A 23819-nucleotide genomic window follows, 5' to 3' on the forward strand; every position below is an offset into this window, starting at 1 on the left:
AACATCTACAGTTGGTTTACTAATTTGAAGGTTCAACCTACACAGCTGAAAGGACTACTGCAGGTCCACAATCTCGTTTGTACATCACAAGTGTCGGCATGAAAGACCATCTAATATTTCCTGCCTTAATCAAACACCACATACACCTGAGTGAACAGACCAAGTTTAAGAAACACCAGTACTCCAGTCACTGGCTCCACACTTTAAAGCCAGTGCTTCAAAGGCTAGTGGTGGCGCACCCGGTACCGTGTACAAGGACCTGGCTTCAAGCCCTCAGTCCCCAGATACAGGGGGAAAGCTTCATAGGTAGTGAAGCAGTGCTGCAGGTCTCGGTCGGTCTCTCTCTCTCTCTCCCTATTTCCCCCTTCCCTCTAAATTTCTCTCTATCATAAATAAATATCTCATGCCTCACATATCTGGACGTGAAACGATACCCCTGAGATCTTAGGATTTTGTAAATCAAAAATTACATTTTGTAGTGCTAAATCACCATAACAATTATATTTAAAAATAATATAAAATACAAGGCTGCTTAAAAATAAAATATTTGGGGAGTCGGGCGGTAGCACAGCGGGTTAAGCGCACGTGGCGCAAAACGCAAGGACCGGCGTAAGGATCCCGGTTCGAGCCCACGGCTCCCCACCTGCAGGGGAGTCGCTTCACAGGTGGTGAAGCAGGTCTGCAGGTGTCTATTTTTCTCTGGCCCTCTCTGTCTTCCCCTCCTCTCTCCATTTCTCTCTGTCCTAGCCAACAACAATGATGACATCAATAACCACAACAATGTTAAACAACAAGGGCAACAAAAGGGAAAATAAATATAAAAAAAAATTTAAAAAATAAAATAAAATAAAATGTTTGAGAGGCCAAGCACTAGTGCACCGAGCTGAACACATATGTTCTCCTGACCAGTTCTAGCCCCTGGTCTCCACCTGCAGGGGGGGGAAGCTTCCCAATGCAATGAAGCAGTGCTGCAAGTGTCTGTTTCTCTCCCCTTCTCTATTTCTAATTCTACGAGAAATAAATGAAGGAAAGAAAAGCTTCCAGGAACAGTGGAATCATTGTACAGGCACTGAGCCCCAGTGATAATCCTGGTTACAAAAACAAATTTAAAAAATGTCAGAATTATAAGAAATCTTCACTTCTCCTGACATGTAGAAACTAAGAGGTTAGCATATGCTTAGCCTATCCGACAATAACTGCTATCCTGAGCATTTTTTTCAATAACAGATTTCTAAGAGGTATTATGAATTTAATTTTCATGATTAAAGTTGCCAGTTTTGGTAGGGCTGAAAAAATTCTTTGAAAAAGTAAAAACTGAAACCTAGTTCTACTTGGGACTTGATGCTGCACTGCCTTGAGAAACAGCTCCTTTGCAAACAGAGGAACTTTCCAAGTATCAGTCTATCAACAAGCTTGAGACTTCATACTTCAAACATTAGGTAATAAGGGAAATATTCTTTCCAGTGTCTTACACAGCAGTCCAAGCTTTTCACCACGGATCCAGAGGTATTTTAATGGAATGATACACAAAACTCTTAAGATACTTATCAAATAAGAGATAAATATTAAAATTATCCTCACAAAGTATGACATACTGGAATGTCTGATAAACCCTCAGGAAGTCCTTGCAGTCCTGAAATTCAAAATCCTAAACTTAATTCAATGTAATGTACAAAACAATAAGCACTTAAAACTCGATTCAAAACTTCAAAAATTCTACATCTTTATTTTTGTCTATTATTTTTTAAATGTCAAAGGTGCATACCTAGCACACTCTGAATTACTCAATTAGAATATTCAGACAAGGCAGGCACAGAGAACACACCTGCTTCAAAGAGGTCTCTGTTTCAATCTCCTGGCACCATCAAAAGCCAGAGCTGAGCAATACTATGGTGATTAAGCGCACATGTTACCATGTGCAAGGACCTGGGTTCTAACCCCTGCTCCCCAACTGCAAGGGGGAAGCTTCATGAGCTGTGAAGCAAATAACTGCAAGTATCTCTCTCTCTCTCTCCCTATCTCACCCTCCCCTCTCAAAGTGACTCTGTCCTATCAAATAAAGAAAAAAGAATAGGGAAAAAAAAAAGGGGGTCGGGCAGTAGTGCATCGGGTTAAGAGCACATGGCACAAAACGCAAGGGCCGGTGTGTTAAGGATCCCAGTTCCAGCCCCCGGCTCCCCACCTGCAGGGGAGTCACTTCACAGGCAGTGAAGCAGGTCTGCAGGTGTCTGTCTTTCTCTCCCCTTTTCTGTCTTCCCCATCTCTTTCCTTTCTCTGTCCTATCTAACAATAACAACATCAGTAACAACTACTACTACAACAATAAAAAAAAGGGCAACAAAAGGGAAAATTTTTTTTAATATTTATTTATTTATTTATTTATTCTTGCCCTTGTTGTTTTATTGTTGTAGTCATTAGTGTTGTTGTTATTGATGCCTTCGTTGTTGGATAGGACAGAGAGAAATGGAGAGAGGAGGGGGAGACAGGGAGAGAGAAAGACAGACACCTGCAGACCTGCTTCACCGCTTGTGAAGCGACTTCCCTGCAGGTAGGGAGCCAGGGGCTTGAACCGAGACCCTTATGCCGGTCCTTGTGCTTTGCGCCACCTGCGCTTAACCGCTGCACTACCGCCCGACTCCCAAAAGGGAAAATTTTTTAAAAATTTAAAAAGAAAAAATGACCACCAGGAGCAATGAATTGGTCACAGAGGCACCGAGCCCCAGTGATAACCCTACTGGCAAGGAACAAAGGAAACAATGAAGGAAGAGAGGCCGCATGTCCGGCCGAGTGCACATATTAGCGTGCACAAAGACCCAAGCTCAAACCCATGATGCCCACCTGCAAGAGGAGAGCTTCACAAGCACTGACACAGGACTATGTCTCTCCCCCCCCCAATTTCTGTGTCTTATTAAGTGAAAACAAGAAAGTTTCAAAAAATGGTCACTAGGAGTGGTGGATTCATAGCATACACACTGAGCTCCAGCAATAATTCTAGTGGCAAAAAAAAAATTCACACAAATTTAATTGCAACTATTTAACCTCTGAATTTAACGCCTTCCAGCGCCAATTCAATTTTTGGCAGCAGAATTCAGGGTATCACCACCTTGCACAGAGACTTTTGGGTGAATCAGTATGTGAAGGAGAGATACTAGAATGTCCAACGCAGTTTAACAAGAAACTGTGTGTTTCAAAACTTGGTCATGTAAATCTTTTAAATTCTTTCTAACAGGGAGTCGAGCGGTAGCACAGCGGGTGGGGCGGTAGCCAGCGGGTTGAGCACACATGGCGGCACACATGGCGGCAAAGTGCAAGGACCTGCGTAAGGATCCTGGTTCGAGCCCCGGCTCCCCACCTGTAGGGGAGTCGCTTCACAGGCGGTGAAGCAGGTCTGCAGGTGCCTGTCTTTCTCTTCCCCTCTATCTCCCCCTCCTCTCTCCATTTCTCTCTGTCCTAACAATGACATCAATAACAACAGTAAAACAACAAGGGCAACAAAAGGGAATAAATATTAAGGGAGTCAGGCGGTAGCAGCGGGTTAAGCGCACCTGGAGCAAAGTGCAAGGACCGGCATAAGGATCCCGGTTCGAGTCCCCGGATCCCCACCTGCAGGGGAGTCACTTCCCAGGCAGTGAAGCAGGTCTACAGGTGTCTTTCTCTTCCTGTCTTCCCCTCCTCTCTCTATTTCGCTCATATTCTATCCAACAATGATGACATCAATAACAATAATAACTACAACAATAAAAAAAACAAGGGCAACAGAAGGGAATAAATATTTTTTTAAAATTAAAAACAAATTTTTAAATAAAATCTTTCTAACAGAAAAATTCAGTGTCAGTAAATAGCTCAGAAACTCTAATTGCCCTAAGGCTGTCTCCTCTTTCCTTGCAAACAAAAAAAGTCCTATAGGGAGTCAGTAAAATTCTTTCAAATATATACTGGATTATTTCCCACTGTGTGTTACGACTGTACTCACTGATGCAAAGGAACTCCAAAATGTGAACAGTGTACATAAAAATCCTCCCTGCAAACTACTTGGGAACAAAGAGATAGCAGTCAGAGTTGAAGAGTATGGAGAAAAGTCCTTCTTCCTTCATTAAAAATTTCTGCAAGCACACACTAACCCATGGAGGAACTGCCTTTCCTCACTCTGAGGAAAGTGAGGAATGCTCTGGTACAAAGAACTAAATATCTTACTACAGTATACGTGCAAGTATTGTTACCATATCCAAAGACTCTCACTGCTCAAAAAGGATTGTAGGGAAAACACACTAGACTACACCATGCACTGCCATCATACAGAATGCACAAAAACAGGGGCCAGGTGGTAGCGCATCGGGTTAAGGGCACATGGTACAAAGTGCAAGGACAGGCGCAGGGATCCTGGGTCAAACCTCTAGCTCTCCACCTGCAGGGGGGTCGCTTTGTAAGCGGTGAAGCAGATCTGCAGGTGTCTTTCTCTCCTCCTCTCTCGATCTCTCTCTGTCCTATACAACAATAACTACAAGGGCAACAAAATGGGAAAAATGGCCTTCAGGAGCAGTGGATTCATAGTGCAGGCAGACACCAAGCCCCAGAGATAACCTCAGAGGCAATAATAATAATAATAATAATAATACAACTAGAAAAAGAACAACAATAACAACAACAAAAAGCTGCACAAAAAGTCAGTTAGTGTTGGAGGCCCAGGGGTAGCGCATCCCACAGTTAAGTGCAGCGTTACTATGTGCAAGGACCCCAGTTCCAGCCCTGGCTCCCCACCTGCAGGGATTTGCTTCATGAGAGGTAAAGCAAGTACTGCAGGTGTGTGTCTCTCTCTCTATCTCGCCGCTTCTCTCAATTTCTGTCTTCTTCAATTAAAAAAGGGGGGAGGGGCGGTGGTGCAGCTGGTTAAGCACTCACATTACAGTGTGCAAGGACCCAGGTTCAAGCCCCGGGTCCCTACCTGCAGGGGGAGAGCTTTAGAAGTGGTGAAGCAGGACTGCAGGTGTTTCTGTTTCTCTCCCTTTCTATCTTCCCTCCCCCTCTCAATTTCTCTGTCTCTATGCAATAAAAATTCAAAAACGGTGTCAGCCAGGGATGTGGGTCAGTGGGAGAGCATATGCTCTACACTCTTATGAGGTAACTTACTTCTGAACATAACAATGAGCTCAATTTTTAGCAGCAATAATAACAGTTATCATTACTGTTTAATGATATGTTTGGTTAGTTCATTTCTATTAATATCCCATCATTTAAATGGTTCCAATAACCCATTAAATTCCAGAAAAATACTAGCATTCCAGATAACTTGGATGACCTGACTCATGTACCTATGTGTCACAATGCCTGGCTTTACTAACTCACCCTACTTCTCCAGGAAGTTACAAGGAGAAAGTTCAACCAAAGAAAACCACCTCTTAAAGAATTTGCAGGTCAGCAGGACCTACATACATACCGGCAAGTCCACACTAACATCAGTCCCGTCCAGAAGGGACACGCGGCACGTGATGATGGACCTGGAATCTCCAGCTGCTGGGATGTGCGTGGATGCTCGCTGAGCCTCTCGGAGCCGCTCCCTCTCGGCGTGCTTACGCATGGATCGCCGCCCAAGCGTTCTGCGGAAGAACCTCAGCATTTTGCCACTGCAAGACAGGAGGGACGAGGATTAACAGGGGATACCCACATTTTGCAGTCAGACAGCTGGTGATGTGATTGGAGGTGAGGAGAGTGGGCCAGCAGGTCAGGCACAGAACTTGCGTGTGCAGTGAAGAGCCATGTTTGATACCAGAAACGGCCATATATATGAAGGAGTTGAGGGGAAGAAGCTCAAGTTTCTTTTTCTTTCTCTCCCCCTTCGCCCCTGCTCTTAGTCACTTGCTAGTTCACTCACCATGGAAACAGGGGAAGCTCCAATATTGGGTTGTGTCTCCCCCTCAAGCCCCCACTCTTTGAATGAAAAGTTAGTTCAGGGGGGTCTGGGCAGTGGCAGACGCAGTTGAACACATACTACCATGCACAAGGACCCCTCAAGCCCCTGGTTTTCACCTGCAGGGGTGTGGGGCGGGTGAGGGGGAAGTTTCACAAGTGGTAGTCACAGGTGTCTTTCTCTCCCTCCCCTCTCAATTTCTGTCTCTATCCAATAAATTAAAAATACTAAGAAAAAGTTTGGGAGCAGTGAAACTGCACGTGTGAGGTTCTGACTCTGCAAACATAAATTAAAAAGGTATTAGAAATGAAATTCAAAGGGAGTTGGGCGGTAGTGTAGTGGGTTTAAGCGCAGGTGGCGCAAAGCGCAAGGACCAGTATAAGGATCCCAGTTCGAGTCCCCGGCTCCCCACCCGCAGGGGGGTCGCTTCACGAGTGGTGAATCAGGTCTGTAGGTGTCTCTCTTTCTCTCCCCCTGTCTTCCCCTCCTCTCTCCATTTCTCTCTGTCCTATCCAACAATGATGACATCAACAACAATAATAACTACAAGGGCAACAAAAGGGAAAATAAATTAAAAAATTTTAAAAAAAGAAATTAAAAAAAATATATTAGAAGACTACACATTAACTGTAGTCAGATAAGTGGTGCTTATCCAGTAGTCTAACTAAATTCTAGAGAACAGTAATTCAAAACTTTTTAAAGCTTTTTATATCAAAGTGAGCTACATCTTATAAAATTTCAAAGCTCACTGAAATATTTATGTATATATGTTATATCTGGTATTTTAAGTAACAATATTCCTACATAACTAGGTAAACCGGCAAAGTCATGATACTTGCCAAGTATGTGTTCATCTCCAGAAATCTTCAGTAAACTAGAGGAAGTCCAGCGATAGCACAGTGGGTTAAGCATAGGTGGCCACGGAAAGCGTAAGGATCCTGGTTCAAGCCCCCGGCTTCCCGCCTGCAGGGGAGTTGCTTCATAAGTGGTGAAGCAGGTCTGCAGGTGTCTATCTTTCTCTCCCCCTCTCTGTCTTCCCCTCCTATCTTCTATTTCTCTCTGTCCTATCTAATAATCATGACAACAATAACTACAACAACAAAAAAACAAGAGCAACAAAAGGGAAGATAAATATTAAAAAATTTAAAAATTAAAAAAGAAGTTAACTAGAATTTTAGCGATTCCCAGTTTATACAGAACTCCTGCACAACACCCAACCCCAGCTCCTCCACATCTTGGGGGCATTGCTTCCCTTGCACCTAGCTAACCAGTCTCATATCAGGGCCCATATAGGGAGGTCATACTTGTTATCCCGGACTTCAAAAGCCCTTTGTCAGAAAACTCCCCATTCATTCCTTTCAAACTCCACAATCTCTCCAGAGAAACATTTTGATATCCAGAGATTTAGTCACTACCATCACCATACTTCCACACAATCCTGAAAACAATTTCCTGCTTCACTAGTTGGACTTTAATTATTCATTATATGACTTGTGCCTTTACTCCATAAATCCTGTGGGGAACACAAGTCCTACTTCCTACCTGCTAACTACCCAGAATATTTCATAACCAAGTAGTTCAATAAATGCTTAGTAAATAAATCCCTGGCATCCACAGAACCTTCAGCCATGAGGATTCTTGTAGTGTTCTGTAGTGTTGACAATCTTGTTTCTCCCCATTCCCTTACCAAAATAAAATAAAATAATTAACTGTTAGAGAAGAGAACAAACCAAAGTATTGTCTCAGTGAGTAAATTCAGGGTCAGAGAAAATAAACCACTAGACAAACCCATGATTAGTAAATAGCAAAGGTAGGTACTTAAACTCTTGACTTTCTAACTCTAAATCTTGTTTTTTTTCTCTTTATTTTATGTGTGTGACATCTGGAAGTAAACTCAGGGCCTCAGGTATTCAAGAAATCAACACAGGGTTAGGGAGACAGCATAATGGGCATGCAAAAGACCTTCATGTCTGAGGCTCTGAGCTCCAGGTCCAATCCCCAACACCATCAATAGCCAGAGCTGAGCAGTGCTCTGGCCCTGGCCTCTGTGTTTCTGTCTCATTAAAACAAATGAGCAAGTAAACTATTTGTTAAAATACAACAGAGAGGGGTCAGTTTTCTTTATTATTTTAGAGGGCGAGAGCATGAGAGTTGTCATAGCACTGCTCCAATAACCACAGCAGCTCTCCCTCTCCCTGCCCAAGTGCTCCCAGAGCCAGAACCCAGGGCCTTGCACTTGATAAGGCACTTGGTCTGCAGTATGAAGTGAGTCTGAAACCCAGTACTTTCTACTATGTCAAAGAATCGATCACATAAAACTCACTCAAATAAGAAGTCATCTGTCACTGAAAAAAATAAACAAAGGGCCTGGGAAGCCGATCAGATGGTGCTGAGGAAGGCTGCACTCTGCTACAGTTTCTATACAGTGTAGGTTATTCCAAAATGAAAAGTCATACATTCGTTGTTTCACATTTTACATCTTATGTGACCAGTTGATACATACTGGATGTAGTTGTGACTAAAATAAAAAGCTGAAATATTAAAATAGCTATCAAGGTCTTAGAAATTACTCAAGAGCTTAAATCCACGGTTATGCCCCAGTTTATGCATATATACTGGGAAAGGAAAGTCATGAGATTCACCATTTGAACTGCCCAAGGAAATTACTTATATACACATATTTGAGTGCTGAATTGCTTCTAATAGCCAAGGAATTATCACTTTTCTTTTAGAAAATAATGGTGTTAAATATACTTTTTAATAGTATTTTTTAAATATTTTAGAAGTACTTTTCACTTTTTAAAGATAAACACTGAAATATTTATAAAATATTGTCTAGTATTTGAATCAGAACAAGACAAGGAAGATAGTTCAGAGAACTCCGAGCTGAAGCTAAGCGGTGAGCTAACTGACCAAGTGCTGTTACAGTGAGAAGTATTAAGCGTCTGAGAACTTCTGCAGATGGTGAAATTTTTCTTTAAGAAAATGAAATTTTAGGTCAAATTGCATCACAACCTTGTGGATCTTAGGAAGCAAGAATTATAAACGATATAAGTTTCATCCTGAAAATAATATACAAGTGGCCTGGCAAGTGGCACAGTAAATAAAGTTCATAATGGGACTTTCAAGTTTGAAGTCCTGCCTTCAATCTCCAGCGTCATGTGCAAGAGTTATGGTCTCTCTCTCCCTTTCTCATGAATAAATAAATAAATAAATAAATAAATAAATAAATAAATAAATAAAACGTGGGACCACAAGGTGGCACACCAGTTGAGCACGCTACAATGCACAAGGACCTGGGTTCAAGGAGCCAGTACCCACCTGTAGGGGGCAAGCTTCATGAGCAAGGCTGTAGGTATCTCTCTCTCTCTTTCACCCTCTCTCTAATTTCCCTCTCAATTTCTCTGTCCTAACAAATACATTTAAATGAAAATACTAAACCAAATTTATTAACAAAAAATATAGCTTCTTTCAGATTTAGCATCCATGCATTTTGTAATGGAAAACACAATAGTTCTTTTTTTTTTTTAACTTTATTTTATTCGATAGAACACTGGGGTGGGGGAGACTAAGAGAAACTCGCAGCACTACTTCACCACTCCTTAAGCTTTGCCCCTGCGGGGGGGGGGGGGGGGCTCTACCTTGGGTCCTCATGCATGGTGAAATGCCTGCACTTAATCAGGTGCACCACCACCCGGCTCTGAGAAATTCTTTTTATAGAAATATAACATGGGGGTGGGCGGTGGCACACACCTGGTTGATTGCACACATCACAGTACAAAAGGACCCAGGCTCAAGCCCCCGGTCCCCACCTGCAGGGCAAAAGCTTCAAGAGTGGTGACGCAGGGCTGCAGGTGTCTCTCTGTCTCTCTCCCTATTTCCTCCCCCTTCCCTCCTGATTTCTCCCTATTTCCTCCCCCTTCCCTCCTGATATATACTGGGAAAGGAAAGTCATGAGATTCACCATTTGAACTGCCCAAGGAAATTACTTATATACACATATTTGAGTGCTGAATTGCTTCTAATAGCCAAGGAATTATCACTTTTCTTTTAGAAAATAATGGTGTTAAATATACTTTTTAATAGTATTTTTTAAATATTTTAGAAGTACTTTTCACTTTTTAAAGATAAACACTGAAATATTTATAAAATATTGTCTGTCTCTATCCAATAAATAAAGATAATTTTTAAAAAAAACTTTAAAAAAGCAAAAAAGCAATATAAAATGTATATGAAAACTAATTCCAGGGGCCAGGCAGTGGTGCAGCAGGTTAAGCGCATATGGTATGAAGCTAAGGACCAGTGCAAGGATCCCAGTTCGAGCTCCCCGGCTCCCCACCTACGGGGGGGGGGGGGGGGGTTCCTTCACAAGTGGTGAAGCAGGTCTGCAGGTGTCTGTCTTTCTCTCCCTGTCTTCCCCTTCTGTCTCCATTTCTCTCTGTTCTATCCAACAGCAGCAGCAATGGCAGTATTAACAAGAACAGGGCAACAACAAAGGCAACAAAATGGGAAAAAATGGCCTCCAGGAGTAAGTAGCACGGAGCCCAAGTGATAACCCTGGAGGCAAAAACAGAAATTCCAGATAAAAGTATTTAAACCAAAAGGCCTAAGAAAGTACTAGAAGGAACAAGAGGAAAATAAATTTAAAAAAAAAAATACTGAAAGGAAACACACTGTATATAGTAGGGTGCTGATTTTTTTTTTTTTTTTTTTTTTTGGCAGAGTCAGGGCCTCACACGTGCTTGATTCCACTACTCCTGAGCTGATTATTTTTATTTCAGACAGAAGGGAGAAAGAAAAACTCCACAGCACCAATTTACCATCCAGTTTCATGAGGGGGGAAAAAAAATCTACAAAGATCCACCTCCATACTGTCCTGTCTACAGATTAACATGCATACCCTAAGATTCAAGAATTCAATTTCTGGCAGGATATTCTTTTTTTTTTTTTTTCTTTACTGGGGGATTAATGTTTTACATTAAACAGTAAGTACAATAGTTTGTACATGCATAACATTTCTCAGTTTTCCACATAACAGTTCAACCCCCACTAGGTCCTCTGCCATCCTGTTGCAGGACCTGAACCCTCCCCTACCCCTCACCCCAGTCTTTACTGTGGTGCACTACACCAAACTCCAGTCCAAGCTCTGCTTAGTGTTTTCTCTTCTGATCTTGTTTTTCAACTTCATATGGTAGGACATTCCTAAGAACTGCTCCTCCAGATGCTCCAAATTATAGAATTAAGAAGTTTTCAGGGTAAGAAGAGTTAAATATGCTTATTAACAGGAACGGTAGTTAAACAAAGGGACAAAAAGTGCCATCCACCACAGCTGTTTATAAATGACAATTGACTTAGACACTAGCAAAGTGTGTAAATGACAAATAAATCAGAAAAAATGTTCTTCCACCATGGGGTGGGATATACACACACACAGCTGTAACTGACACGCAAAAGAACACGCAAACTGCCACGTCAGCTTATCACAGGTGAGGGCTATAGACCTCCTGGTATTTCCTTAAACATTCACACCTCAGGGCAGGTAAGCCAGCTCGTCTGGACAGTGAGCCTGCTTTGTCACAAGCAGCACCCAGGCTTACCCCACCCACCTGGAGGACACCTTGGTGAGGTGCCGGCTTTCCCTCTCTCCCTCTGCCCTGTCTCTATCTGAATAAGCAAGCCCCGGCAATGACATTACGTCATTAAGTTTAAAATCTAGTTGCTAGAAAAAAAAAAAAAATTCCCCCCTTCCCACTTTTATTCTTCCTACTGCAGCAATGAATTTTTAGCCAACAAAAACCTGATGCCTGTTTGTTGCAAAGTCTGCGATGGCTCTGCTCCCTGACCAGCTTCCACCTGCTCTGCAAGTCCACAGCTCAACTGTCTTTCCTAATTTAGGGCTGCCTTCCCCCCTCCCTCTCCCTCCCTCCTTTCTTATTAGTTCCACCTTTCTAGAATGTTCTTTTTCCACTTGATCTCTCCCCTACATTCACCTATTTCACAAGGCTGACTTCAGGTCTCTGGGTAGAATGTCTTCCTCAGCAAAGCCTCCCAGAATGCCTTGAGTCTACACTAGGCTTTCCTTCTGGTACCCAGGGGCCTGTATTTCTAACTGCGATGAAAACTAAATACTCAATTGTTTGCTGTTGTTGTTGTTTTAACTGGGTACTTCCCTCACAAAAGCATGGACAGTGACCTAGTCTGTCTCCCTCTCCACTCTCACGAGCTGACACTGCAATCTGATACCCAATAAAAACTTACTTGACTCCAAAATGACACGGTAGTTTTTTTCTTTTTTCTTTTAATCTGACTTCTAATTTTTGTGCAGCGCACTAATGGGTCCCCTTGATAGAAGCTCCATAAACATGTAAGTCCAAGTAATTCTTCTGCTATCTATTAATAGATTAGCTCAAGGTTTTAAAACAAATATCTAAAACTCAAAAGATGACTGAAATGTATAGCTATGACTGGGGGCTGTATCTCTTGATAAGCTTTCTTAAAACTGAGTTTCCTTTTGGGGAGAGAGGGGCTCACCCATTCCCTTTCTCTCTTTTTTTAAATATTTATTTATTTACTGGATAGAGACAGAGAAAAATTGAGAGAGGATGTGGAGATAGAGGGAAAGAGACAGAGAGACACCTGCAGCCCTGCTTCACTACTCGAAAAGCTTTCCCCCTGCAGGCAGGGACCAGTGGTTTGAACCCAGGCCCTCGAACACTGTAATGTGTGTGCTTAACCAGGTGCGCCACTGCCTGCCTCCACTCACCCATCCCCAATCCCACCACTCCTGAGTCCACTTTTTTCATTCTTTTTTTTTCTGGGGGGGGGGGGTGTGTTATTTATTTTATTTTAATGAGGTGGGGAAAGAAAGAGACAGATACTAAAGCACTGGGGATTGAGCCTGGAACCTCACAGCCTCAGACATAAAAGTCTTTTGTAGAACCATTATGCTGCCTCCCCAACCGCACTTTTTCATTCTTTTTTTTTTTCCTTCCTTTCTATTTTTTATTTGAAAGGACAGAGAAATTGAGAGGGGAGGGGAGTTAGGGAGAAAGACACCTGTAGACGTGCTTCACCACTCTTAAAACCTCCCTACCCAGCCTGGCCTGGCTTAAACCCAGATCCCTGTGCGTGATAATGTGTGCTCAACCAGGTGTGCCACTTCCCGGTCCCCTTTTTATGCTTTTCACTTTAGAGGGGAGAGGAAGGTGGCTGGCGCACTAGGTTAAGCACACATAGTATGAAGCGCAAGGATCTGTGCAAGGATCCCAGTTCAAGCCCCAGTTCCCCATCTGCAGGGGGGACACTTCACAAGCAATGAAGCAGGTCTGCAGGTGTCTCTCCCTCTCTATCGCTCTCTCCTGTCAACTTCTTTGTTCTATCAAATAAAATAGAAAAAAAAGGCCTCCAGGAGTAGTGAACCTGTAGTTCAGCACAGAGCCCCAGAGAGAACCCTGGAGGTGTGGGGGGGAGGGGGAGAACTATCAGAGCATCACTCCAGTCACCATGGAGCCAGCCCAGAGTCACCCATGCTGTGCCCACACCTATGCTGGAACCAGTACTGGGCACCAGAAGAAACCAGCTCTATCTCACAGCCCCTCTGGCTTCTAATTACTCTGGATAAAGGGAGCACCTCCAGCTCAGCTCGGTCATAGTTGTGACCAGGAGTTTAACCTGAAGCCTCTTGCACTCTAAAGCTGAGCTATCTGGGAGAGGTAGCGTAATGGTTAGAGAAATAGACCCCAATGCCCTAAGATCCCAGGTTCAATCCCCCCTACCACTGTAGACCAAAGCTGAGCAGCGCTTTGGTAAGATTGCAGGAAAAAAAAAAAAAAAAAAAAAAAAGCTAAGCCATCTATCTCCCCTGCAAGCAACTGCTCTCCAGATCAGCAACAGATCAACACACCGCCAGTGACACACTGACACTATCTTTGGCCCCAGTCACGCCAATACAGAAATGAGAAGATGCGAAAGTCTGTCGGTAGGGCAGCGGGTTAAGTTCATGTGGCGCGAAGCTCAAGAACCAGCATAATGGTCCTGGTTCGAGTCCCCGGCCCCCCACCTGCAGGGGAGTCACTTCACAGGCAGTGAAGCAGGTCTGCAGGTGTCTGTCTTTCTCTCCCCTCTGTCTTTCCTTCCTCTCTCCATTTCTCTCTGTCCTATCCAACAACGACATCAACAACAATAACAACTACAACAATAAAGCAAGGGCAAGAAAAGAGAATAAAAACTTAAAAAAAAAACTAAACTATGGGTAATTTATCATCAATTTGAAAACAGAAACAAACCAAAAAAAAAAAAAAAAAACCCGATACTCGAGTCGGGAAGTGGCACACCGGTTTAGTGCACACATTACAGTGTCAAGGACCCGGGTTTAAGCTCTAAGTCCCCATCTGCAGGGGGAAACTTCACACCAGACAGTGAAGCAGTAACTCAGGTGTTTCGCTTTCTTTCTCTTTCCCCTTCCTTTAGACTTCTGGCTCTCAAATAAATAACAAATCAACAAAAATAAAGCCTCCTGGGGCCAGGTGGTGGCTCACCCAGTTAAATGCACACATTACCATGTACAAGGACCTGGGTTTGAGCCCCCGCTCCCCACCTGCAGTGGGGATGCTTCAGGAGCGGTGAAGGCGGTCTGCATATGTCTCCCTTATTCTCCCTATCTCCCCACTCCTCTCAATGTGCATCTGTCCTATCCAATAAAAATAGGAAGGAATGGAGTCGGACAGTAGCACAGTGAGTTAAGCGCACATGGCGCAAGGTGCAAGGACAGGTGTAAGGATCCCAGTTCAAGCCATGGGTTCCCCACCTGCAGGGGAGTCGCTTCACAGGAGGTGGAGTGGGTCTCCAGGTGTCTACCTTTCTCTCCCCCTCTGTCTTCCCCTCCTCTCTCCATCTCTCTGTCCTAACAACAACGACATCAATAACAACAGTGATAACTACAATAAAACAAGGACAACAAAAGGGAATATTTTTTAAAAAAATAATAGGAAGGAGAAAAAAAAAAACCCTAGGACTTGGGAGATTGCCTAATGGTTAAAAAAATGACTTGCATGCCTGGGTTTCCAAATTCAAACCCCAGCACCACCATAAACCAGAGATCAACAGTGCTGTGGTCTCTCTCGTTAAAATAATGATACATGTATAACAGAATTCAGTAAAATAAAAATATATATTCCTGATGTTTTCTTTTTCCCCTCACTGCCAGGACTTGGTTGTGGGCTGACTTTTTAAGGGAGGGAGCGAGACCACAGCACCCTGGCTTTCCCTCCAGTGCCCTGGAGGTCTGAAGTTAACCAGGATATTAGTTTTCAATGTTGTCAGGCGTCTAAAAGACATGTGTTTTCATGGCGAGGAGGTGGCTTACCACGTGCAAGGACTCGGGTTCGAGGCCCTGGTCCCCACCTGCAGGGGGAAAGCTTTGCAAGCAGTGAAGCAGGGCTGCAGGTGTCTCTCTCTCTCTTTTATTTTTTTTCTCCTTTATTTATTGGATAGAGACAGCCAGACATCGAGAGAGAGAAGAGGGTGATAGAGAGACACCTGCAGCCCTGCTTCACCACTTGCGAAGCTTCCTCCCTTCAGGTGAGGACCGGGGTCTTGAACCTGGGTCCTTGTGCACCGTGATGTGTGCGCTCAAGCAGGTGGGCCACCACCGGGGCCCCCTCTTTCTCCCTGTCTCCCTCTCCCCTCTCGATTTCTGTCTCTATCCAATAAACAAATTTAAAAAAAAACATAAAAAAATAAAATAAACAACTGGGATGAAAAAGAGGCGGGTTCTCTCCCTCTTGCGTAAACTCTCAGCACCCAGATACAGAGAGAAGCAGCAATTAAAAGTCCATCACCCTTGGGAAAGGCGGTGGCGCACCTGGCTGAGCGCATCTATCACCCAGCACAAAGTCCTGGGTTTGAGCCCCTGGTCCCCACCAGCAGGGGGTGAAGTTTCAGGAGCCATGAAGCAGGCCTGTAGGTCTGTCTCTCTCCCTTTCCCTCTCCCCTGTCCTTCTCAATTTCTCTCTAGCCCCATCTAATAAAAAAATAAAAATAAAATAAAAAAACTTTAAGGCAAAATGTGATTGCCAGGAGCAGTGGTGCTTAATGCCGGCACCAAGCCCCAGCGACGACCTTGGTGGCAATAAATAATTAATTAATTAAATCAAAATAAAATAAAATTCATTCCCCGCCCAGAGACGGGGAGGGGGCGGGAAGAGGCCTCGGTCCCGGGCTTCCGCGCGGGGCACCTGCCGGCCTCGCCCTCCCCGAGGAGCTCGAGAAACCGGTGTGCGCCCCCGGTCCCGGACACCCCCCCCCCGGCCCCGGACACCCCCCCCGGCCCCGGACACCCCCCCCCGGCCCCGGACACCCCCCCCCCGGCCCCGGACACTCCTCCCCGGCCACAGACGACCCCCCCCCGACTCCTGACACCCCCCCGACTCCGGCCCCCTGGACCCCGGCCCCCTGGACCCCGACCCCAGTCTCCCCGGACCTACCCGGTCCCCAGCCCTCGGCCCTCCCCCCCCCCGTCCCCGACCCCGCCACCGGGTATAGCCCGGAACTCGGCCCATCGGCCACCCCCACCCCCCAACCCCCGCGGCCGGCTCAGCGCTTCCCCGCCGCTGGCCAGAGGGTCCCGGGGCGAGGCCGCAGCTCCCGGGGCGGCCGGGGACAACCGCGGGGCGAGCGGCAGCCGGGGGCGCTGGGCCGCGCGCTTACCTGAACGAAGAGGCGCCGCGGCGGCGAGTGGGTCAGAGGGCAGTGCCGCACGAGACTGAGGAGGGGGCGGCTCCTGCGGGAACACGGAGCAATGGCGGCCACAGACGCACGCCCACCGCGCTAATCCCCCGCACGACCCCGGCTGCCCGCGGACCCGCCCCTTAAAGCCCCCTCTAAGCCACGCCCTCTGGGGGGCGGGGCGAGCTGCTCTTAAATGGGCAATGACACCGCCCCGGAAATCACGCAACTGGACGGACTCGGGTTGGCTTAGCCTGTACAGTTCTGTCCGGTCGGCGGCACTTGGGAAGAGGCGCAGGTGTCTGCGGCGGGCGCAAAGCCTGTGGCCGAACCGCAATCCTGGCGCTCCGACCTCCTCCCTCTGGACACCCCCGAGTGGGAGTCCAGCATCAGATGCTGCTAGATTCATTGGTCCTTCCAAAAATAAATTCATTCAGCAGACATTTACAGCCTTGTAAAAGGAACTTTGATAGGGGTGGGGAGAGGTAAGATCATAAGCAAAAGCATGTCGAATGATAAGTATCAGGAAGAAAAAGCCGTTGGAGCCGGGGTAAATAAATAAAGCCAGCCCACCCGATAGAGCGCACGATTTGCCATGCTTGTGGGTCAGAGTTGGAGCCGCAGGAGGCCACGTGAAGCTTCACAAGCAGTGACCTAGTGTTTCACCTTCTACCTAGAGAGAGAGCCCCACAGTGGAATTGTACAGACTGCAGAGCCCCGGTTGGGGAGTGAGGGGTGTATGTGAGTGGGGGGGGGGGTGACAGGAAAGAGAAGGGAGATCCTGTGTGACAAGAGGTCAGTGCATTTTTTTTTTTTGCATTCTACAGATAACTTATGCAAGTGTCAAGTATGGGCCATACTGTTCTAGACACTGTAGGTACAATATCTGGACAAGATAGAGTAGAGGCTGTAGGCTGCAGGTGAGGTCAAAGGAATGGTTTGGGAAAGATGGTTACAAGCTGGAGGATATGTGAGGGAAGTCTGAGGAAAGGAAATTGAATAACTAAGCAACTAATCATGAGAAGTTATTCATGACATGGTCTAGGAGATAGCTCAGTAAATAAAGCATTGGACTCTCAAGCATGAGGTCCTAAGTTCAATCCCTGGCAGCACATGTACCAGAATGATGTCTGGTTCTTTCTCTCTCCTATACCTCTCACTAATAAATAAATTAATTTAAAAAATTATTCATGACAAAAATGTCATAAAATCTGGTGAGCTTAGAGTTTATGGCATTTCTGTGCAGACCACATGGATAATTATTTCAGTGAAATTAACCAGTTCTTCTAACACAAATACAACCTCAGTGCCAGGACTTGTATGTGCTGGCGACATTTTGTTTTAAATCTATGCATTTATGGGCACCATTTTGGTTGTTTGTCTCCTTTCATATGTCTTGTCTTATATTTGAACTGTCCTTGCCATTTTGACAATGCCTTCAATGCTGAGAGGCAAAAAGCTCTGCCCACCTGTGCCTCCCAGTTCTCATCTGCTGCCCTTTCCTACAGCACAGATAAGACGACTGATTTAAACCCAAATCTGGCTACTCCTAGAACTAACCAACAAAACAACAACAACAACAAATTGATGTCTTTGACTCACATATTGTTTATACCACTGCTGAATCAATTGGTGTACAGCTTGCAGAGCAGTGAGTGCAAAAAGCTTTGATAAAATTAAGAGAAAAAGAGTGGACTGTACACACTTCTGACATGCTGACACTCAGGACTGACTTTTTCAGGTAGAAAGAGACAAGGAGGGAGAGAGTGACAGACACCATAGCATTGAAGCTTCCTTCTCCAGTGCAGTGATGGTGGCTTGACAAAGCAGGCAAAATCTTTACCTTTTTGGTGGGCCCCATAGAGTGCATATGTTACCCTGTGCATTGCCCCAGGTTTAAGTCCCAGTTCCCTGTCTCCACCTGCAAAGGGAAATCTTCATGAAAGCGGGAAAGCAGTGCTACAGGTGTCTCTCTTTCTCTTTCTCTCTCCTTCTCGATTTCTCACTGTTGTTATCCAAGAAAAAAAAAATACATACACAACTAAAATACTAACAAATATTTTTAAGCCTTTATTTTTTATATTTATTTATTTACTTATTTATTTTTGCCTCCAGGGTTATTGCTGGGGCTCAGTGCCTGCACCATGAATCCACTGCTCCTGGAGACCATTTTTCCCCCTTTTGTTGCCCTTGTTGTGTAGCCTTGTTGTGGTTACTATTGTTGTTGTTGATGTCGTTCGTTGGTGGATAGGACAGAGAGAAATGGAGAGAGTAGGAGAAGACAGAGAGGGGGAGAGAAAGACAGACACCTGCAGACCCGCTTCACCGCCTATGAAAGGACTCCCCTGCAGGTGGGGAGCCAGGGGGCTTGAACTGGGATCCTTCTCAGGTTCCTTGTGCTTTGTGCCACTTGCGCTTAACCCGCTGCACTACCCCCCGACCCCCTAAGCATTTATTTTTAAATATTTGTTGTATGTATTGCGTGTGAAAGACAGAGTGTTTCACGTAAGACACACACAGAGAGAAGGAAAACGAAAGAAGAGAAAGCAAGTAAGCCAGAGGATCACTCTGGTATGTCACACAGGGTTGAACCAGGCACCTCAGGCAAACAACTGAGCTATTTCCTCAACCATCAACATTTCTACTTTTCATAAAGTCCTGGCTTGCGCACTGGGGGCATACAAAAAAAAGGGGGGTTGTAGCATATCCAAACTTTAAGTGTTCTGAAAACCACATAGTGTGGCAGGAAGACTCTTTTTCTATACTTTATTTACTTATTAAAAATGGGGGGGGGTTGGGCGGTAGCGCAGCAGATTAAGCACACATGGCGTGAAGCGCAAGGACTGGCATAAGGATCCCGGTTCAGGCCCAGATTCCCCACCTGCAGGGGGATCACTTCACAAGTGGTGAAGCAGGTCTGCAGGTGTCTTTCTCTCCCCCTCCTCCCTCCATTTCTCTCGGTCCTGTCCAACAACATCATCAATGACAACAATAATAATAACCACAACAATGATAAAACCAACAAGGGCAACAAAAGGGGAAAAAATGGCCTCCAAGAGCAGTGGATTTGTGGTGCAGGCACCGAGCCCCAGCAATAACCCTGGAGGCCAAAGAGAGAGAGAGAGAGAGAGAGAGGAAAAAGAGGGAACTAGAGCATGACTCTGGCACAAGAGATGCTAGGGATGGAACTTAAAACTATGCTTGTCAGCATTTTAACCACTGTGCCACACCTCCCAGGACATAGTGGGGAACGCTTTTTTTTTTTTTTTTTTTTAATATTTTACTAAATAGAGACATTGAGAAACTGAAATGGAAAGGGAGATAAAGTGGTCTGGGAAGTGGCGCAATGATAAACCTTTGGTCTCAAGCATGAGGTCCTGAGTTTGATCTCCAGCAGCACATGTGCCAGAGTGATGTCTGGCTCTTTCCTCCTGACTTTCTCATAAATAAATAAAATCTTTAATAAATAAAAAAGAACGGGGAGCTAGAGAAGGAGAAAGAGGGGCCAGGCAATGGTGCGCCTTGTTAAGCTCACACATTACAGTGTGGAAGGAACTGGTTCAAGCCCCTGCTCCCCACCTGGCCCATCAGTTTCCCACCTGGAGGGGGAAAGCTTCACAAGTGGTGAAGCAGGGCTGCAGGTGTCTGTCTGCAGGTGATCGTTCTGCCTCTGTAATGAGAATGTTCTCTCTATTTCTCTGTTTCTATCCAATAATAAAGTAATAAAAATATTGAGAGAGAGAGAGAGAGAGAGAGAGACCTGCAGCACTATTTCACCACTTATGAAGCTCTCTGGCACAGGTGGGGAACAAAGGCTTGTACTCACGTCCTTGGCATGATATTATGTGCACTCAACCAAGTGTGCCACCACCTGGCCATGAGGGAACTCTTTTTTATTTTCTTATTTTTTTTTATTTTAAATCAGAGAGAGACTGATACCGAGAGAAAGACCGGAGCAGAGCCCTGATCAGTTCTGGCTGATGGTGGAGCTGGGGATTGAACCTGGGACCTCAGAGCCTCAGGCACGAAAGTCTCCTGCATAGTCATTATGCTGTTTCCCAAGCTCAGGAACTCTTTAAGTGAACTTAACCTCAACTTAAGGATTTAGGCAGCCCTGGAGGTGACACCATAAATAAAGCACTGGGCTCTCAAACATGAGGTCACAACTGTGATCCATGACACCACAGGTCCCCGAGTGATGCTCGAGTTCTCTCTCCCTCACTCCTGTCAGTAATAAATAAATAAAGCTCTTAAAATATCATTTATGGCTCAGGGAGATAGCATAGTGGTTATGCAAAAGGTTTTCATGCCTGAGGCTCTGAGGTCCCAGACTTGGTCCCCAGCACCAGAGCTGAGCAGTGCTCAGGTTAATGTATACGTGAAATTAAGGCTTCAGTATCAGTTATCCAAGATTCTGGTCTTAAAAGAAACATGCACAAGAGAGGAGGGGCCAGCAAGCATAAAGCTGATTATCATCATGAGAATTCACCTTTCCTCATAAGATGAAATATAATCCCTCTTTTATATCACAGGTCTTTTTTTCTTTTTTATTTATTTTAATTTATTTATAAAATAAAAAATAGGAAATATTGACAAAACCATAGAATAAGAGGGATGAGATTCTACACATTTCCCACCACCAGAGTTCCATATCCCATCCCCTCCACTGGAAGCTTTCCTATTTTTATTCTCCCTGGGAGCATGGACCCAGGGTCATTATGGGGTGCAGAAGGTGGAAAGGCTGGCTTCTGTAATCGCTTCTCCTCTGAACATGGGCATTGGCAGGTGGATCCATACTCCCAGCCTGTCCCTATCTTTCCCTAGTGGGGCAGGGCTCTGGAGAGGTGGGGCTCCAGGGTACACTGGTGAGGTCGTCTGTCCGGGTGAGTCAGGTTGACATCATGGTAGCATCTGCAACTTGGTATTTGGAACGTGTATTCCTTTGCTTCCTTCCTTCTTTATTTTTTTATATATTTTTTAATATTTATTTATTTTCCCTTTTGTTGCCCTTGTTTTTCATTGTTGTTGTAGTTATTATTGTTGTTGTTATTGATGTCGTCATTGTTGGATAGGACAAAGAGAAATGGAAAGAGGAGGGGGAGAGAAAGAATGACACCTGCAGACCTGCTTTACCGCCTGTAAAGCGACTCCCCTGCAGGTGGGGAGCCAGGGGCTCGAACTGGGATCCATATGCTGGTCCTTGTGCTTTGCGCCACCTGCGCTTAACCCGCTGTGCTACGGTCCAACTCTGTGTATGTAACTTCTTTCCTTTCGCCAGCAGCCAGCAAAATTTTTTCCTTGTTGATGACTTTTGATAGTTTTACAGTAATATTCCTTGGTGTTGGTCTTTTCGTATTTATAAATCTGGGTGATCGTTCAGCCTCTTGAATGAGAGTGTTCTGACGGTTTCCTAAGTGAGGGAAATTCTCAGCTAAAATTGCTCTGAAAATGGACTCTGGGCCTTTAGCTTTGTCTCCTCCTCAGATATACCTATCACTCTTACATTCGATCTTTTCATGGAGTCTGCAGTTTCACAGAGAGTTGCTTCAGTCTTTCCAAACCATTCTTCTCCCTCATCTTTGAATTGAAAGAGTGGGCTGGCCGTATCTTCTAGAATGGAGATAATTTCTTCTGAATGTACATCATGGTTCTTTAAATAATTGAAGACTTTTACTCCAAGCCTACAAAATCTTCTTGTCTTAATTTTCAAGATCACTACTTTCCTGGCCAAGTTCTCTGAACTGGTCCACACTGGGGAAGACTTTCATGCCCAGGTACTCAGAGCTGAGTAGAGCAAATGATTTCAATATGCAGTTGAGCCCTCCTGGACATTGAAAGAACCCTGTTTTATTTCCTGCATTCAAAAGAAAATACCCACAGATGAGTGCCTTTCATGAATAATTCATTTCTCAGATACTGGGCCTCAGCTGACAGTACCTATCCAAAAGGTGTGCACAGAGAAAATATATCAAGAAACCAAACCAGCCAGGAAAACACCGCTAAGAGAGCGAGAACATAGTTGTCGACTAAAGAGTTTAGACTTCAATTCAGATCTAAAACACCTTCAAAGTCTGTAAGATGAAGATGATGCTGACTTATTTACCAAGTTGTTTGTTTCTGCCCCAAGTCACAGGAGTAATCAAGTCTGAGCACTTCCATCCTTTGTGTCAAAGGAAAAACTTTGTTTTTGGAATGCTGCACAATGTTGAGAAGTGGGAGCTTCCACAAAGTGTTTTCCCTCTCTTGCCTCTTAGGTGGTTTTAAAATCCTCCAAGCGCAGGGGGTCGGGTGGTAGTGCAGTGGGTTAAGCACACATGGTGCGAAGCACAAGGACCGGCCTAAGGGTTCCAGTTCAAGCCCTCGGTTCCCCACCTGCAGGGGGTTGCTTCACAAGTGGTGAAGCAGGCCTGCAGGTGTCTCTCTTTTTCTCCCCCTCTCTTGTCTTCCCCTCCTCTCTTGATTTCTCTCTGTCCTATCCAACAACAGCAATAACAACAACAATAATAACCACAACAAGGGCAACAAAAGGGAACAACATAGCCTTCAGGAGCAGTGGTTTCGTGGTGCAGGCACCGAGCTCCAGTGATACAAAGGCAAAAAAAAAAAAAATCCTCCAAGTGCAGCCTAGGAGGTGGCCTTATAGCTGGGGCATGAAGCCCTGAGCTAGCTCCCTGGCATTGCATGTGCTAGAGTAATGCTCTGGTTTGGGCCTCTGTCTCTCTCTCTCTTATTATTATTATTTTTTATTGCCAGCTGGGTTATTGATGGGGCTTGGTGCAGACACTACAAATCCATGGCTCCTAGCGGCCATTTTTTGCTTTTGTTTCTTTCTAATTTATCTTTATCTGACAGAACAGAAAAATTGAGAAGGAAGGGGAGATAGAGATGGAGAAAGAGAGACAGTTGCACACCTGCTTCACCACTTGTGAAGCATCCTGGCTGCAGGTGGGAAGTGGGGGCTTGAACCTGGATCCTTGTACATGGTGATATGTGTACTTAAGCAGGTGTGCCACCCACCACCTGGTCTCTTTCTCTCCTCCTCCTCTCAGGCTAATAAATAAATATTTTAAAAATATGTGACCTATATATACAATAAAGTATTATTTTAAATATAATGAAAAATAAAGTCCTCTAAGAAGGAGGTCTGGTTGGAAGTCTGGGGACCCAGCTCTGTCATCTGTCTCTATGT

General features: G+C 44.9%; 1 protein-coding gene across 4 annotated transcripts in view; it reads right to left on the reverse strand.

The window, feature by feature from the left end:
* Positions 1-16756, reverse strand: part of EPB41L5 (erythrocyte membrane protein band 4.1 like 5) — a 114153-nt gene extending 97397 nt beyond the window's left edge. For all 4 annotated transcript variants that reach the window (XM_060177983.1, XM_060177982.1, XM_060177981.1 and 1 more), the window contains exons 1-2: positions 16613-16756; positions 5435-5621 (exon numbers count right to left, since the gene is read on the reverse strand). In XM_060177983.1, coding sequence (XP_060033966.1) covers positions 5435-5614 — 180 coding nt within the window. In that variant the 5' untranslated portion in view covers positions 5615-5621; positions 16613-16756. The remainder of the gene's footprint in view (positions 1-5434; positions 5622-16612) is intronic.
* Between the last annotated feature and the right edge of the window lie 7063 nt (positions 16757-23819).

This window comes from Erinaceus europaeus, chromosome 18, assembly GCF_950295315.1.
Source record: "Erinaceus europaeus chromosome 18, mEriEur2.1, whole genome shotgun sequence".
Classification (NCBI taxonomy): Eukaryota; Metazoa; Chordata; class Mammalia; order Eulipotyphla; family Erinaceidae; genus Erinaceus; species Erinaceus europaeus.